The sequence below is a fragment of the Coregonus lavaretus genome (genome assembly GCF_964263955.1).
Source record: "Coregonus lavaretus genome assembly, chromosome: 2".
NCBI classification, from domain to species: domain Eukaryota; kingdom Metazoa; phylum Chordata; class Actinopteri; order Salmoniformes; family Salmonidae; genus Coregonus; species Coregonus lavaretus.
In genome coordinates this window covers 32,210,849-32,229,593 of record NC_139989.1, presented here as the reverse complement: position 1 = coordinate 32,229,593, position 18,745 = coordinate 32,210,849, and the positions used below count along the sequence as shown (strand labels likewise).

At 44.6% G+C, this 18,745-nt stretch overlaps 2 protein-coding genes across 4 annotated transcripts in view; one reads left to right on the top strand and one right to left on the bottom strand.

The window, feature by feature from the left end:
- Positions 1–7,606, top strand: part of LOC311103031 (vesicle-fusing ATPase-like) — a gene marked incomplete at both ends in the record, with an annotated part of 41,254 nt that extends 33,648 nt beyond the window's left edge. The window contains 15 exons of one of the 3 annotated variants that reach the window (XM_084144522.1): positions 309–464; positions 708–907; positions 1,084–1,249; positions 1,462–1,536; positions 1,698–1,885; positions 2,097–2,192; positions 2,393–2,549; positions 2,724–2,857; positions 3,257–3,323; positions 3,568–3,647; positions 3,816–3,950; positions 4,104–4,217; positions 4,454–4,509; positions 4,971–5,014; positions 6,236–7,600. In XM_084144522.1, the coding sequence (XP_084000648.1) occupies positions 309–464; positions 708–907; positions 1,084–1,249; positions 1,462–1,536; positions 1,698–1,885; positions 2,097–2,192; positions 2,393–2,549; positions 2,724–2,857; positions 3,257–3,323; positions 3,568–3,647; positions 3,816–3,950; positions 4,104–4,217; positions 4,454–4,509; positions 4,971–5,001 (1,655 nt within the window). Of the gene's footprint in view, positions 1–308; positions 465–707; positions 908–1,083; positions 1,250–1,461; positions 1,537–1,697; positions 1,886–2,096; positions 2,193–2,392; positions 2,550–2,723; positions 2,858–3,256; positions 3,324–3,567; positions 3,648–3,815; positions 3,951–4,103; positions 4,218–4,453; positions 4,514–4,970; positions 5,015–6,235 lie in introns of those variants that run through there. The other 2 variants (XM_084144521.1, XM_084144523.1) reach the window with 2 other exon arrangements.
- The window catches only part of LOC311138743 (NACHT, LRR and PYD domains-containing protein 12-like), a gene marked incomplete at its 5' end in the record, with an annotated part of 452,061 nt that overhangs the window by 49,749 nt on the left and 383,567 nt on the right, over positions 1–18,745 (bottom strand). The gene's annotated exons all lie outside the window — the stretch shown is intronic.

Below are 18,745 nucleotides of genomic sequence, written 5' to 3'. Positions count from 1 at the left end.
ATTATGTGTGTTGTTGTTTTAGTTTTTAATTGTCATTGCTAGGTATTACTGCACTGTTGGAGCTATAAACACAAGCATTTACCTGCACCTGCTGTAACATCTGAAAATATGTGTACGTGACCAATAAACTTTGATTCGTTTTTTTATTTTATTTGTAAAAAAGAAACCAAATCGACCAAGATTGATCAAATCCTGCAACCATGGGAAAATAACCATTCTTAATCCATTGTTACACTTTTCATTGTAAATTGTATTTGAGTATGTTTTTAATGCATTTTAAATCAATTTGATTCCTCTCTGCCCACTAGGCAAGGCCAAGACCAAAGAGCAGCGTCAGTCCATCATCAACCCGGACTGGAACTTTGAGCGCATGGGCATTGGTGGTCTGGACAAGGAGTTCTCCGACATCTTCCGCCGAGCCTTCGCCTCTCGTGTCTTCCCTCCTGACATCGTGGAACAGATGGGTAAGAGGCTCCCCACTCCTTGGTCTTAGTTAGATCATGCAGTACTACATACAGTTGAGAGCACAAAAAAGTATGGTCGAGCCGTGGTATTGGCAGAACAATTGTCGCAATGCATGTACAACATGGCGCCTCTCGGTGCCTCCTAGCGATAATTTGTCACAAACTGGAGTATGCTGTGCTTTCAAAGATTCAGAGATTGAGAAGCGTTGGTCTATAGACAGTTGTTGTTCCATTGCCCCCCAGGTTGTAAGCACGTGAAAGGAATCCTTCTCTTCGGGCCTCCTGGTTGTGGTAAGACTCTGATGGCCAGGCAGATTGGCAAGATGCTCAACTCCCGCGAGCCCAAGATCGTCAATGGCCCTGAGATCCTCAACAAGTTTGTGGGAGAGTCTGAGGCCAACATCCGCAAGCTCTTCGCAGACGCAGAAGAGGAGCAGAAGAGGGTGAGTGGCCAGCCGCCATCTTGTTTTTGATGACCACAAGTAATTAATCTAACAAAAAAATCCATCCACGACGACAAAATCCCAAACAAATGTTATACATACATGCATGACTGACTGTCTCGCTCTCTTTCTCTTCATCCACTCTTCCTACTCTCCCCTCTCTTCTCTCCTCCTAGCTGGGTGCTAACAGTGGTCTGCACATAATCATTTTTGATGAGCTGGATGCCATCTGTAAGCAGAGAGGTACTGGGCAGGGCAGTACAGGAGTCCACGACACGGTGGTCAACCAGCTGCTGTCCAAGATAGATGGAGTAGAGCAGCTCAACAACATCCTGGTCATAGGTAGGTAGCGGTACGCTGTCCTATAAAAGCATACCTGTTATAGTTGTTGAACTTTGCTGAACATCTAGGTGTCAGTTTGTCTAAATGTAATTTGAGGTATAGATACCAATCTTAACTTAAGCCTCACATAGCACCAAAGATGAATACATGACTCTGGTCTAACTAGAAACTCCATCTTTATATTCCCCTCTCTCGCTTTCTCTTTCCCACAGGGATGACCAACAGGCCTGACCTGATAGATGATGCTCTGATGAGGCCTGGCAGGTTTGAAGTCAAGATGGAGATCGGTAAGAACCACACATCTCTCTGTGCCTTCCCCTTTATCTCATGGGTTGTTCCTTTTCGTATGTCCCTCCACCCTTTATTGTATTATTGTAGGGACCTCTCTCCCTCCCTGAATGCATTTTTACCACTTTATTTATTTATTTTCTCCCTCCCTCCCTCCCAGGTCTTCCGGATGAGAAAGGGCGTGTTCAGATTCTCAACATTCACACTAATAAGATGCGTGACTTTGGCCTGCTGGCTCCTGATGTGGACGTGAAGGAGCTGGCTGCCGGGACCAAGAACTACAGTGGTGCTGAACTGGAGGGGCTGGTCAGAGCTGCCCAATCAACAGCCATGAACCGCCACATTAAGGTTAGAGTCCAACCCTTCAACAAACATGATCATCCATGATATGGTTAGACTATCCAATTGACAGCCTTCAACACCCATGACATGGTTAGACTCCACCCCTTAGCAAGGTGCTTTTAGAGGCTTTTAGTCATATCTGCCATAACTCTGTCCTTTGTTAAGTCTACTGTATATCACAGTCAGATCAGACTGATATTTATTTCTGTGTGTCCAGGCCACAGCCACAGTTGAGGTGGACACAGAGAGAGCCGAGAAGCTGCAGGTCACCAGAAGTGACTTCTTGGGCTCCCTGAACAACGACATTAAACCAGTAAGTGTCCCTCTACTATATGTGTATTTACAAAGGATAGTACACAAAGTGAACAGGGTGTCATTTGAGATTGACCCTTAGACTATCATTCCAATCCTAAAGAGTTCTTCCCCCTACTCTTTCTCCTCCCCTCCTTCTTCTTCCTCCTCCTCCTAACCCCTCCCCCCCTTCTCCTCATCCTCCCCCTCTTCCTCCCCCAGGCATTTGGTTCCAACCAGGAGGACTACGCCAGCTACATCATGAACGGCATCATCAAGTGGGGCGACCCTGTGACCCGTGTACTGGATGACGGGGAGCTGCTGGTGCAGCAGACCAAGAACAGCGACCGCACACCGCTGGTGGCTGTGCTACTGGAGGGTAGACCACACACACACACACACACACACGTGTGAGCGAACACACATACACACACACACAAGTGAGCGTAGGCACATGCAGGTGGAGCTCACACACTTAAGCGCACACACACAGTTGAAAAACAGCCCCCCCCTCTCTCTCTAACAGTCTTTAATTGTCCATCTGTCCTCTTAGGACCCCCTCACAGTGGAAAAACGGCCCTGGCTGCCCAAATCTCGGAGAGCTCAGAGTTCCCCTTCATCAAGATCTGTTCCCCGGACAAGATGATCGGTTTCTCCGAAAACTCCAAGTGCCTGGCTATCAAGAAGGTGGGTGTAAAGCCTGGCACCATGAAAGAAAGATAGATCCCTGCACACTGTTGAATGCTCCTGCAGTTTTATTAAGTGTTTCGACACCAATGTCTTTGTAAGGCTGGCACCATGCCCATGGAAATAGATGGCCACTGTGCCAGAATCTGGTAGACTAGTTGTAGCACTGCTGACTCTGGACCACGCATTGCCCCATAGAGTTGGGGGTTGGATCCCTGGGTCCACCGCTCTCTTTACTAGCTACTTCTCTCCAGTTTATCGGTCTCCCCCGTTTTCCTATCTGACGTATCGATAACAACTAACAGCAGAAGAAAGAGATTATTACCAATACTTACTGTATGGTATTATTATACAGTATTTTTGTGTTTAACTCTGTATCCCCTGCCTTCCTTCCCTCAGATCTTCGAGGATGCCTACAAGTCTCAGTTGAGCTGTGTGGTGGTGGATGACATTGAGCGTCTCCTAGGTGATTCTTTACCTCCTCATTTCTCTGAAACCTCATTCTCCTTTTAGTCTAGTGGACCTCCTAATTCCGTCGCTAGTGGAGCAACCAACCCGTATCTCTTTTTAACTTTCCAATGACGCTGCAGATAAACAAAGCACTGCATCTAAAGCCAAGACCTGGTCTTCAATCCTAAAGGAATCAGCAGCAACACTAGTGGGTCCTGTCTGAAGTACTGTTCTGATTTCTTTGTGCTCCACTCCTTTAGACTATGTTCCCATTGGACCTCGCTTCTCCAACATGGTTCTCCAGGCCCTGCTGGTGCTGCTGAAGAAGACTCCTCCTAAAGTGAGTGTTAGTGTTCATTACAACACTGGCATGGTTGCATTGCTTAATGTAGGTGTTGCGTTACATGAATGAGTTGATTTACACCAGTCTGTGTGTGTGTATGCGCGTTTGTGTGCATGCATGTGCGTGTATGTGTGTAACTCTGCCTGTGCTTTACTCTGCCTACAGGGCCGTAAGCTGCTGATTATCGGAACCACCAGCCGTAAGGAGGTGCTGCAGGAGATGGAGATGCTGGACGCCTTCAGTACCACCATCCACGTCCCCAACATCTCTACTGGAGAACACCTGGTGGAAGCCCTAGAGGTACACACCACACACACTCACACGAACGAACAAGCAAAAACACACACACACACCCACACAAAATATAAATATTGATGAAGGTTTGTAGTAGTTAATGCTACTGTCTTGTCTTGTGTGCCATTTGTTTACTCATTGACATTGTATCCATTGCAGCTACTGGGAAGCTTCACGGACGCAGAGCGGGTCACCATCGGCCAGCACGTCAAAGGAAAGAGGGTCTGGATTGGCATCAAGAAACTCCTGATGCTCATCGAAATGTCTCTGCAGGTCAGTGGCAATCAGCACTCCTCCTCCTCGTCATCGTTCAGCTGCAGAACAGTCGACCACAAGCGTCATCCAGTAGCTATGGTTGCTAGAAAGGTCTCATGCCTCAAGAAGTGGTGCAAACGGTTTTCTACGGTAGAGCCTGCATAATGCCACATATTTGCACTGTCAATGTGTGTCTTCTTATTCTTCTGTATTGCACTGGTGTTCATCTTTGGTTTCCTGCTTCCTTTCTCCAGATGGATGTGGAATACAGAGTCACTAAGTTCCTGCAGCTTCTCAGAGACGAGGGGGCGTGAGTACTCCCCAACCCCTCCCCCTTTCCCACGCAATCACCTTCACCCTGCCTGCATGCGACTCAATCACAGCCACCCAATCACCTCCTTTCTTTGACTTTATAACCCTGCCTGCCTCTCCTGCATATCCATTACTCCATTTCTATCTCTGTGAATATTACATCAAGGATACACAACAACAGGCACATATTTAAGGCTAAAGTAAAAAAAACTTGATTTACTATATTACTAGTAGCATAACTAGGATAGTAGTAATACTAGTATATCAGTATTACTTATTTCACTGACACAATGACACAAATGGGATCTTATGGACATGAAACACTGTATCACGCTTGTTTATGTTCTCGAAGAGGGCTATAAATAAAGTTGTCATACTATCACTTTACTTGCCCACTGGCTGCCAATGCAGTCAGAGTATCAGTCGTTGACCGGTGTGATCTCATTTTGTCATCACCAGGTTGGATGACGCCAACCACATCCGAATTTAAGCTGTCGCTGAGGGTAAGGGCATCAGTAGAAGCTACGAGGCTAGCTACGAGGCTAGCTACGAGGCTAGCTACCCAGACATTTAACTAGCTTCCCTAACTGCCTCCTCTAGCTTTAGGAAATAGCTTCCCTCATTCAGCTTCATTACAATGATACCAATGTTTTTGAGCTCTAGAAGGCCCTGCTAGCACTTCTGAGATCGTTCCTGTATCTATTTACCTTTACGAGAAATACCCTCTGGCCAACTTGTGCTATGAACGACCAAATTCTACATTACAATGATCACATTATCACACAATTACATATCAAGCATATGCAGTTGCAGTCAAATATATCAGCTTATGGAAACTGATTTAACACTTGTCATTGAAGAAGCTATTGTTTAGGTAAACTGACATCAGCTGTCAAGACATTTTATAACATCTCTTATGTCATTATAATGGCCGCGTTATGAGGTTGTTATTAAAGATGTATATGCATGACATACCTGCCACTCCTGTGCCTCAATCATGTCTATGTAATAAAAACATTACATAAGACAACCTTATGATAATTCCCGCCCTATGTCATGACCTACCATGACGTATTGTTCAGAATGTCATTTACAGGCTGATATGACCCTACTGTGATAGTCTCTGACAATGGACACCACATATTCTATATCAGGGGTGCATAGCCTAAGTCCTCAAGCCCTTTGAACTACAGACTGGCTTCTACCTGGGAAACCAGGTGAATGCACTCTCTCCGCCCAATCGGTGACATCAAGTGCCAGGGAGAAACAAAAGCAGCAAGACTGCAGAACCTTAGGGTCCTAGATTGTAGTTTTTTTGTTTCGTAAGTTTCTCCTTAAGAGTAGTTCTGAAGCATTTTTGCCAGATTTAATGAAAGCTAGCCGACAAGATGAAGAAGTATTTTATTTTATTTTGAATAGACATTCTACGCAATTATCTTATTTTTGAAAGGTCATTAAAAGTGCTAAAATTACTGATAAAAGATATGGTTCACCATTATGGTACTCTTCTTGTTTTATAGCATATTAAATCCTGTTCAGCATTTATTTCATGCAAGACTCATTCCTACCTTTTGTTGTTGTTGTGTGAGTACATGCTGGCGTACAGTCGTATGTGGTTTACGATACGTCATGTGTTTAAGGTTGGGGACACTGGTCAATCATTGTCACCTAAATGAGTCTGAATCCAGTTTTCTCCTCATCTCTCCACACGTCTGTCTCTCCAGTGAACGCACCGACCGCAATGACCGCAGCTATAAGTTCGACTAGAGCTGAAGGAGCGTCTGACCAAGAGACAAAAGGAGGAGAGGAGGACGTCCTCTGTTCGTCATCAGTTCTCATCCAGAGGGAGAAGAAGTCGCCCCCCTCTCATCCGCGCATGTTTCAGCGGCAAATGCCGTCATCATCCATCCACCCGACACTATCGACATATCACGTCACAGAAACCTATTGAAAATCATACTGTTCCAATATGTTGTCTGTATGAAACGCAATATGGATTGCAAAGTGCTCTCTTGTGCATTGTGCTATATTTAGCCATGTATGTTTTAGCTTTCTGTATTTACAGTACTGTGTATCTGTCTTGCTATCTATATTTATTCAAACCAGTAGATATATCAGTCTTAAAAACATGATATATGTATTATATATACACAGATGATTCATATGAAGTGCAAGTCATCAAAAAACGATTTGAATATTCAGATGATAACATATACAGTGTAGTGGAAGTGAGAAGTGTCGTTTCGGGTGTAAATGTATTTCCCTCCATCACTATGTTATTTATTTTCTGTACATAGTATATATAAAATACAGTATATCATGGATTATTTCAAATCATTCTATTGACTATTATTGAGTAATATATATCAGTATCGTTGTTAATCTCACCCCAAACTTGAAGATTGTGGTGTTGGATTATAACTTGGTTGTAGTCTGTCTAATATAGATGCCGTGTGTGTACGAGACCAGTGTTAAACAATTCAACACTTTTGAAATGGTATATGTTATAAAGAAACCTTTATTACTTATCAAATCAGCTCTATGTGTGACTGTGATTTAAATATTTTGTGTGTGCATGTGTGTGTATGAATAAGCATTGCTTCTGTGTGCCTGTAAGAGTGAGTGTGTTTGTGTCTGTGCTTAAGTACAGTATGTGTGTGTAATTTAATCCAAATTTGACCAGTCTTTTATTGTGATGCATTTGTTAATTTAAACAGTGCTTGTTGTCAAAAGCTATTTTTATGTTCTGTCAATTGACCATGTGTGTCAATATACAAATGTATTATTGCAATAAAAGCACAGATACACCAGGTAAAAACAACACCTATCTCTAGTCTCCATTTTTGGTTTAGTTGTTTGTATGAATGTTAGTTGTCAAACCAGCTCGAGCTGGTACTGTACATGTACAGTGCCTTCAGAAAGTATTTACACCCCTTGACTTTTTCCACATTTTGTTGTGTTACAGCCTGAATTTAAAATGGATTAAATTGAGATTTTGTGTCACTGGCCTACACAAAATACCCCATAATGTCAAAGTGGAATGATGTTTTTATTTTTTATTTTTACAAATGAATAAAAAATGAAAAGCTTGAGTCAATAAGTATTTAACACCTTTATTATGGCAAACCTGTCACACCCTGATCTGTTTCACCTGTCGTTGTGATTGTCTCCACCCCCCTCCAGGTGTCGCCCATCTTCCCCATTTATCCCCTGTGCATTTATACCTGTGTTCTCTGTTTGTCTGATGCCAGTTCGTTTTGTTTCGTTAAGCCTACCAGCGGTTTTCCCCCTGCTCCAGTCTTTCTCAAGTTCCTGTTTTCTAGTTTTCCCAGTTTTGACCATTCTGCCTGCCCTGACCCTGAGCCTGCCTGCCGTTCTGTACCTTGTCACGCCACCCTGGATTATTGACCTCTGCCTGTCCTGAGACTGCCTGCCGTTCTGTACCTTTTGGACTCTGATCTGCATTACTGACCTCTGCCTGCCCTTGACCTGTCGTTTGCCTGCCCCCTGTTTTTGTAATAAACTTTTGTTACTTCGACACTGTCTGCATCTGGGTCTTCTCCTGAAACATGATAGTATGAACTGGCCATCACTGACCAAGCAGACTCGGACCAGATCCGCAACGCCATCTCCTCCCAAGGAGCCACCATTGGAAGGTACGAGGAGTTGCTTCGTGGTCTCATGGAAGGGTTCCAGACCTTGGCCGAACGCCATGACCAAGCGTTTAACACATTGCTGGAGCAATTCCGCGGGTTGTATGTTAGGCAGCCTACCATGACGGTAACCTCCCAGCCCCTCAGTAACCCTGCTGTTAGCAGCGCGGCCTCCCCGGCCATCGCGGTTTCCTGAGAACCCCGCTTACATCCCCCGGAACGCTTCGCTGGAGAGTCGGGAACCTGTTGGGCATTTCTCGCTCAATGTTCGCTCATCATCGAGCTGCAGCCCTCCTCCTTCCCCTCAGACCGCTCTAAGATAGTGTACATCATCACGCTGATGTCCGGAAGGGCTCTCGCCTGGGCTACGGCAGTGTGGGAACAACAGTCGGCCGTATGCTTCAGTCTGGAGGAGTTCATGCAGGAGGTAAAGAAGGTTTTCGATGCTCCATTGTCCGGGAGAGAGGCTGCCCAGAAGTTGCTTCGGCAAGAATCCTGCAGTGTGGCAGACTATGCAGTGGATTTATACACGTTGGTAGCGGAGTGTGCCTGGAACCCAGAAGCGCTGTCCGACATGTTCTTGCACAGAGTATCTGAGGAATTTAAGGACGAGCTTGCAACCCGGGATCTACCGACAGATCTCGACTCACTCATCGCCTTGACCATTCGGATCGATGGGCAACTATGGGAACGAAGGAAGGAGAGGAAGTCCGATTCCACCTCGCCTCTGAGGCATCCTAGAAGTCCCCGACGGCTCTGTTGCCGAGAGAACCCGAGGCTACCCGAGTTCCCCCGAGAGTCTCCGAAGTCTGCCGATTCCCCTCTTCCCGAGCCAATGCAACTAGGCAGAGTTAGGCTGTCTCCAGCCTAATGGCAATACAGGCTTCACACAAAGAGTTGCCTGTATTGCGGGACTACAAGTCATTTTGTGTCCACCTGTCCACTAAAAGACACAGGCTCAATCACAGCCACCCAATCACCTCCTTTCTTTGACTTTATAACCCTGTCTTCCTCTCCTGCATACAGTGAGGGAAAAAGTATTTGATCCCCTGCTGACTTTGTACGTTTGCCCACTGACAAATAAATTATTAATCTATAATTTTAATGGTAGGTTTATTTGAACAGTGAGAGACAGAATAACAACAAAAATATCCAGAAAAACGCATGTCGAAAATGTTATAAATTGATTTGCATTTTAATGAGGGAAATAAGTATTTGACCCCTCTGCAAAACATGACTTAGTACTTGGTGGAAAAACCCTTGTTGGCAATCACAGAAGTCAGATGTTTCTTGTAGTAGATTTTGTCCCACTCCTCTTTGCAGATCTTCTCCAAGTCATTAAGGTTTCGAGGCTGACGTTTAGCAACTCGAACCTTCAGCTCCCTCCACAGATTTTCTATGGGATTATGGTCTGGAGACTGGCTAGGCCACTCCAGGACCTTAATGTGCTTCTTCTTGAGCCACTCCTTTGTTGCCTAGGCCGTGTGTTTTGGGTCATTGTCATGCTGGAATACCCATCCACAACCCATTTTCAATGCCCTGGCTGAGGGAAGGAGGTTCTCACCCAAGATTTGATGGTACATGGCCCCGTCCATCGTCACTTTGATGCGGTGAAGTTGTCTTGTCCCCTTAGCAGAAAAACACCCCCAAAGCATAATGTTTCCACCTCCATGTTTGACGGTGGGGATGGTGTTCTTGGGTTCTTAGGCAGCATTCCTCCTCCTCCAAACACGGCGAGTTGAGTTGATGCCAAAGAGTTCCATTTTAGTCTCATCTGACCACAATACTTTCACCCAGTTCTCCTCTGAATCATTCAGATGTTCATTGGCAAACTTCAGACGGGCATGTATATGTGCTTTCTTGAGCAGGGGGACCTTGCTACAGGATTTCAGTCCTTCATGGCGTAGTGTGTTACCAATTGTTTTCTTGGTGACTATGGTCCCAGTTGCCTTAAGATCATTGACAAGATCCTCCCGTGTAGTTCTGGGCTGATTCCTCACCGTTCTCATGATCATTGCAACTCCACGAGGTGAGATCTTGCATGGAGCCCCAGGCCGAAGGAGATTGACAGTTATTTTGTGTTTCTTCCATTTGCGAATAATCGCACCAACTGTTGTCACCTTCTCACCAAGCTGCTTGACAATGGTCTTGTAGCCCATTCCAGCCTTGTGTAGGTCTACAATCTTGTCCCTGACATCCTTGGAGAGCTCTTTGGTCTTGGCCATGGTGGAGAGTTTGGAATCTGATTGATTGCTTCTGTGGACAGGTGTCTTTTATACAGGTAACAAGCTGAGGCTAGGAGCCTCCCTTTAAGAGTGTGCTCCTAATCTCAGCTCGTTACCTGTATAAAAGACACCTGGGAGCCAGAAATCTTTCTGATTGAGAGGTGGTCAAATACGTATTTCCCTCATTAAAATGCAAATCAATTTATAACATTTTTGACATGCATTTTTCTGGATTTTTGTTGTTGTTATTCTGTCTCTCACTGTTCAAATAAACCTACCATTTAAATTATAGACGGATAATTTCTTTGTCAGTGGGCAAACATACAAAATCAGCAGGGGATCAAATACTTTTTTCCCTCACTGTATAATAATAATATGCCATTTAGCAGACGCTTTTATCCAAAGCGACTTACAGTCATGTGTGCATACATTTTTATGTATGGGTGGTCCCGGGGAACGAACCCACTACCCTGGCGTTACAAGCGCCATGCTCTACAAATTGAGCTACAGAGGACCATCCATTACTCCATTTCTATCTCTGTGAGCGAGTACTCTGGTGGGCCATACGGATAACTTTTCCTCTCCCCTTACTCGCACCCCCTTTCATGCCATCGTGCTGTGGGTGAACCATATGAAATCTCTCTGGATACTCATCGACTCTGGGGCCGATGAGATCTTTATGGACGCTACCCTTGCGTCCGAGCTGGGCATCACCACTCAGCCCCTCTCCATTCCCATGGACGTTAGAGCGCTGGATGGGCGCTCTGTAGGCCAGGTCACCCACAATACCACCCCCATCAACCTACGAGTATCAGGGAACCACAGCGACAACATCCAATTCCTGCTAATTAAGTTGTCTCAGGTTTCCGTGGTATTGGGTTTCTCTTTGCTCCAGCGACACAACCCCTTTATTGACTGGTTTACTGGTGCCATTATGTGCTGGATCCCGTTCTGCCATGCTCATTGCCTGAAGTCAGCGCAGCCTGCCTCGGGACGTCTTCCTGGGTGCTCGGAAGTTGCCTCGGACCTCTCCGCCATTCCCGCAGAGTACCAGGACCTCCGGGAGGTGTTCAGTAAGGCCCGGGCCACTTTGCTTCTGCTGCACCGACCCTACGACTGCGGAATCGATCTTCTCCCAGGCACCACTCCGCCCCGTGGATGACTGTACTCGCTGTCGGGTCAGGAGACCAAGGCTATGGAGAACCTACATTGAGGACTCCCTAGCTGCCGGGTTCATCCGTCCTTCTGCCTCCCCCGCCGGCGCAGGGTTCTTCTTTGTGGAGAAGAAGGACAAAATCTTGTGCCCGTGCATCGACTACCGGGGCCTCAATGACATCCCGGTGAAAAACCGCTACCACTCATCTCCTCGGCCTTCGAGCCGCTCCAGGGGGCCAACGTGTTCTCCAAGCTGGACCTATGGAATGCCTACCACCTGGTGCATATATGGGAGGGGGACGAGTGAAAGACTGCCTTCAACACGGCCAGCGGTCACTACGAGTATCTAGTCATGCCATTTGGCCTTACCAATGCTCCAGCTGTGTTCCAGGCCCTGGTTAATGATGTTCTCCGCGACATGTTGAACTGGTTCGTCTTCGTCTACCTCGACGACATCCTCGTCTTCTCCCACTCCACCCAAGAACAAGTGCTCCAACGCCTCCTGGAGAACCAGCTTTTTGTGAAAGCGGTGAAATGCGAATTCAATCGCTCCTCCATCCCCTTCCTGGGCTACATCATCGCTGCAGGGAGTGTACAGATGTATCCCGGTAAGGTGAGAGCGGTGGTGGATTGGCCCCAGCCTATGTCCAGAGTGCAGCTGCAACGTGTCCTGGGATTCGCCAACTTTTATCACCGCTTTATCCGGAGTTACAGCACCATAGCTTCCCCTCTGTCTGCACTCAACTCTCCCAAGGTTCCGTTCACATGGTCCCCAGCTGCTGACCAGGCGTTCCGGGACCTCAAACACTGTTTCACCACTGCTCCCATCTTGGTTCATCCTGACCCATCCCGGCAGTTTGTGGTGGAGGCCGATGCTTCAGATGTCAGAGTGGGGGTGGTCCTGTCCAAGCGTTCGGCCCTGGACCTCAAGTTATATATCTGCGCCTTCTTCTCCCATCACCTCAACACCATTGAGAGGAATTACGATGTGGGGAATCGTGAGATTCTCGTGGTGGATATGGTGTTGGAGGAGTGGAGGCACTGGCTGGAGGGGGCGGAACATCCGTTCATTGTGTGGACAGACCACAAGAACTTGGAATATCTCCACACCACCAAGCATCTCAATTCCAGGAAAGCTAGGTGGGCCCTGCAACTAGTGTGGGTCTTTCACCCATTGAGTGTTCCCTGGGTTATCAGCCCCCGCTCTTCCCAGAGCAAGAGGAAGAGGTCGGCATACCCTCGACCCAGATGTTTGTCCGCCGCTGTCATCGTACCTGGAGGAGAGCCCGGTCGGCTCTTCTCAAGACCACATCCAGGTTTCGACGACAAGCTGACCGCCACCGGACCCCGGCTCCCCAGTATTGTCTCAGGCAGAAGGTATGGCTGTCCACCCGAGATCTGCCCCTCTGGGTGGAGTCCCGCAAACTTTCCCCCTGGTTTATCTGCCCTTTCCCCATCTCCAAGATCATTAGCCCCTCTGCTGTTCGTCTTATGTTGCCCAGTACCCTCCGTATACATCCCACTTTTCATGTGTCTAGGATCCTGTCTCACAGCCCTTTCTCTCCTGTTTCCAGGCCCACCTCTCTCCCCTGTCTCATCGACGGCCAACCGGCGTACAAGGTGAGGCGTCTCCTGAAGGTTCGACCTCAGGGCAGGGGATTCCAGTACCTGGTTGACTGGGAGGGTTATGGCCCGGAGAAGAGGAGCTGGGTCCCCGCTAGGGACATCCTGGACACAGGCCTCATCACTGAGTTTCAACGTCGGCACCCCGGTCAACCAGGTGTGCGCCCAGGTAGGACGCCAGGTAGTGCCCCTAAAGGGACGGTACTGTCAAACCCTGATCTGTTTCACCTGTCTTTGTGATTGTCTCCACCCCCCTCCAGGTGTCACCCATCTTCCCCATTTCCCCCAATGTATTTATACCTGTGTTCTCTGTTTGTCTGTTGCCAGTTCGTTTTGTTTCGTCAAGCCTACCAGCGTTTTTCCCCTTCCTCCTGTCTTTCTCAAGTTATTGTTTTCTCGGATTTGACCATTCTGCCTGCCCTGACCCTGAGACTGCCTGCCGTTCTGTACCTTTTGGACTCTGATCTGGATTACTGACCTCTGCCTGCCCTTGACCTATCGTTTGCCTGCCCCCTGTTTTTGTAATAAACTTTTGTTACTTCGACACTGTCTGCATCTGGGTCTTCTCCTGAAACGTGATAAAACCTAAATAAGTTCAGGAGTAATTTTGTTTCTTAACAAGTCACATAAGATGGATAGAATCACATTGTGTGCAATAATAGTGTTTAACAAGGCACCTATTGGTAGAAGGGTAAAAAAACAGACATTGAATATCCCTTTGAGCATGGTGAAGTTATTAATTCCACTTTGGATGGTATATCAATACACCCAGTCACTACAAAGATACAGTTGTCCTTCCTTACTCAGTTACCGGAGAGGAAGGAAACCGCTCAGGAATTTCACCATGAGGCCAATGGTGACTTTAAAACATTTACAGGGTTTAATGGCTGTGATAAGAGAACTGATGGCTCTACAACATTGTAGTTACTCCACAATACTAACCTAAATGACAGAGTGAAAAGAAGGAAGCATGTACAGAATATAAATATTCCAAAACATGCATCTTGTTTGCAACAAGGCACTATGCAATCTGGTTTCCGAGCTGGTCATGTGTGCACCTCAGCCACGCTCAAGGTCCTAAACGATATTATAACGGCGATCGATAAAAGACAGTACTGTGCAGCCGTCTTCGTTGACCTGGCCAAGGCTTTTGACTCTGTCAATCACTGCATTCTTATTGGCAGACTAAATAGCCTTAGTTTCTTAAATGACCGCCTCGCCTGGTTCACCAACTACTTCTCAGATAGAGTTCAATGTGTCAAATCGGAGGGCCTGTTGTCTGGACCTCTGGCAGTCTCTATGGGGGTGCCACAGGGTTCAATTCTCGGGCCGACTCTATTCTCTGTGTATATCAATGATGTCGCTCTTGCTGCTGGTGAATCTCAGATCCACCGCTACGCAGACGACACCATTTTGTATACATCTGGCCCTTCATTGGACACTGTGTTAACAAACCTCCAAACGAGCTTCAATGCCATGCAACACTCCTTCCGTAGCCTCCAACTGCTCTTAAACGTTAGTAAAACTAAATGCATGCTCTTCAATCGAACGCTGCTTGCACTCGCCCACCTGACTAGAATTACTACTCTCAGCAGGTCTGACTTAGAATATGTGGACAACTACAAATACCTAGGTGTCTGGTCTGGTTAGACCGTAAACTCTCCTTCCAGACTCACATTAAGCATCTCCAATCCAAAGTTAAATCTAGACTATTTCGCAACAAAGCATCCTTCACTCATGCTGCCAAACATGCCCTCGTAAAACTGACTATCCTACCGATCCTTGACTTTGGCGATGTCATTACAACCCAATAACACCTAACCCTAGGCTTAAACAAATTTTTTGACAACAACATTATTTTATCTGTTACTGACTGTTGCTGCTGATACAACAGTCATGACAACGCATAAGATTGACACATACTTGATAGAGGTCGAACGACCGTCTCTAACATGTTTGACTGGAATTCTAACCAGACATGGACCCTCAAGATTCCTCACTGATCTTACAGAATGAGCTGCTGGAACCTGCCCATCTATCTCTAATTTTCACAACAGAAGAATCAAACCACTCCCTTTAGTTTCTCTCTTCCCTAACGAGCGGTACTGCAGATACCTCTCCTTGTCTGTCATTAAAATCAAAGACCTCATCCTGTACTTCCATGATGAATCTATATTCTCTCTACTACTATCTGCTCTCCTATTTTAACCCTATTCGTACTATCCTTGACAGCACTCTCCATCCGTAACATAACCCCTGAGTCTAAAATTCCCCATTTAATTTCAGAAAAGTTGTTGTCGGTGTCATACTCCTACATTTGCTAATGCCATCGTATCATTAATCCCTTCCAAAGTTAGCATTAAAGTAGTTGATGTATTAACCTTAATTATTTCTAGTGACAAAGCTACCAATATCCTATGTGTATTATTCACTGTTGGAGTGACTACTGTAACATATTCTTCCTGAACTCCTTTGGTGACTGTGGAACTTCAACAGATTTCAAATCTTCCATTATAGGCATCACTTTACGAATTACATATCCTTTTAACCAATAATTCTTAACCGGAACAAATTCTAATGCTTGCACTAGATAAGTACACATATATTCTCCCTGACCTTTCTCTGTAACATTACGCAACATAAGTGAACAGTCACTCCTAACCCTCTTCCAAACTATACCTCCTTTGACTAGGTGCAACAGCTTCTACTCCTGGTCCTGATAACAATACTTATTCTCCATAATTATCTCTCCATGTGGGAGAGACGTCCCCATCCTAACCCTAATAAGTATTTTTCCCTAACATTGGTGCTGGAGCTATTGGTTCCCTTATAATCAAATGCGATATATTTATGGCTTTAATAACTATCAATGTTGAAAGAGTTAAATTGCTTCTCACTGTTGTTATAATAGACTGAAATGTTAATGTCCTTAGTTACTTCTAGTTTTCCCCAAAGAAAAGTTGTCTTTTCTTGTACTTCCATCTATCACCACTAGTGTCACTTTTTCCCCAAATCTCAGTCCTTTCTCTAATCCCTGACTTTCAAACTTTTGATTATAAAAAAATACACCTATAATTACCTTGATCTTCCTACTCTAAAGTGTCATTCACCATTGTTCTCTCTCTTACTACTAACTTTGAAACTTAGCTTACTGTCTTAGAGTTCCTTCAACCTAGTTCTCCTAACTTATTAATCTAATATTTTCCTCCTAACCTTTTAAAAACTTTTTTCCACTGATTTATTCACAAAATCCCTTTACCACCAAATTTTTAGAATATGTGATTGGGAAAGTTCCCACCTGCCTTTGACTTCTTTACACACAGACTTGGCAAACGACTAAACACCTTTTAGCCTAGCCTGAAATCCCTTGGTGTAAGAATGTAACCCAGACTCTTTAAAATCCTCTACCAGACAGCCGTTTAGTGTACATCCTATTGTACAGTTCAATTTAAACAATGCATCTCTTCCCAACACTGCAATAGGTATATGCTCTAATATTAGTATGTCTATTTTAATTTCTCTTTGAGTTCTTATAGCATAGCTCAATTGGTTCCCTAAGAGTAGCTGTTTTACTACCTCAAATCCCTATCCTAATTAGTTAATTTTACATAGTGATATGTTTAACCTCTTTAGGCTGAACACAGATACGTTTTTCCACTATTCACCATTATTTCTCATAGTCCTCTGGTTTTACTTCAATTGTTAGCTATTTTCTCTTCTTCTCTAATCGATGCTATCAGCTGGCACCCCCCTTCCGGATCTTCTAGGCACTCTAGAATCTTTAGGGTTCACCTGGAGAACAGGTGATCTTGAATTGCCCCTGTATCTTCCTTAAAAATGTTCTCTGTTTTTCCTCCTGACTTGTTGCACTCACAGGTAAAGTACCCAATCTGTCCACAATTATAACAGTCTTCTGAAAGTTGCTGGAAGTGTAGCTGAAATCTTCCTCCTCCTTCTAAGTCTTCTCGTCCTCTTCCTCTCCAATTCTGTGTCTGTCCAGAAACTGGCTGTGGATATGGAACATTTGGTACCCCCCTTGGCTGGTACAATTGCATTTGATATTGTTCAGTTGAAGCTGTAACAGTGATTGTTGATTTGGTTCACTCTGATTCTTCATAACCAAAACTTATCTTCTCCTCCTTCTTCTCCAATTCTTGGGATCCTCTCAGCAGTTTCTCCTCTTCTGTATCTTCAGCTGTGTTACTTCTTCTAAACTATTTGCTTTATCCAGGCATGATAAACATCGGTCTATATCTCTATTTCTTCTTTGCTAGTCATTGTAGGACAAAATCCTCTTGAACATAAAGCACCTTTAATCTCCAAATTTTCATCGCTTTCTTCATCTTTGCTTTCATCAGAGATCAAATCTCGTGTATCCTTCTTCCTTCAACTTCCATCAGAGATCAAATCTCTAGTATCCTTCTTCTTTCCTCTCTTGCCAACTTCCTTCTGATCACAGAGTCATCTCCACCCATGACCTCTTCATCATCACTCTCATCTTCATCATCCTCATCTTCTTTAAGTTCCATCCTCCTTAACCTCCCTCTTTTCTTCCAGACATCACATTTTCTTCCTTCTGGAGTTTTGGATTCACCTTTATCGTCGTTTCTGCTTGTCCTCTATCTATTATTCATCTTCATCTCTGATGCAACAATCACCCTCCTGGATGATCACTGAAAGCTGAGGATAAACATCCCTAAGCTCTACTTTTTGCTGAATCCGTATGTGAGAAAGGTGTATTAACTTCTGCCATTAGTTTTTCTAACACTACTTTCTAACACTACTTTAGTTAAAGGATTACTATTTTTCCCCTATATCAACCCTTTTATATTCCTTTATTGTGAACTATTTTATTTTAGACTGTATAGCCTATGGCTTTCCCCCTGTAATTATTAATATAAAACTAACAACTCCAATTTTTTTTTTTTTTTTTAAATAAATCAACTAAAATATGAATATTAAAAAATTCAATCAAATGTTTTATTCAAAAACCATTTAATTAAAAATAAAAAAAACAATTAAAAAATCAATTAAAAATTATGAATAATTTAAAACCAATTTTTTATTTCTATATTCTATGTCACCAATTTATCAATTAGTGTTGGCTATCTTACCACAACCCATCAAATGCAAGTAAGTTAGTCAACTTCAAAGCAATCCCAAAAACAAAGCCTCTAACCCTTCAATACTACAATTCCCATAAACCCCCTTGCTCTATAGGCACCTAATTATCTTAAATTTACAGAATAATGTCAGTCCTTGATTCCCAACACAACTCCCATCAAACCTCAGTGATGCACAGAGCCTCCAAAATGCAATTTTTAATGAATCATTTGCCAAGCCTATCTAAAATTGTCATAACATCACATATTTTGTTAAGGATGATTTTGTGAACTAGCCTGATATCTGATCCTCCGCCTCGTCACACCTTGTCACGTGACGCACGTCAGTCACACGTTAGCCCCTCCTCTCTCCTGTCGTATCGTATTGCTCCTCTCATATGACAGAAAAACAGAGACACAGAATAACATTGTAGTAGTTAATGCAATCACTGAGTTATTTCAACCATATTCAATAT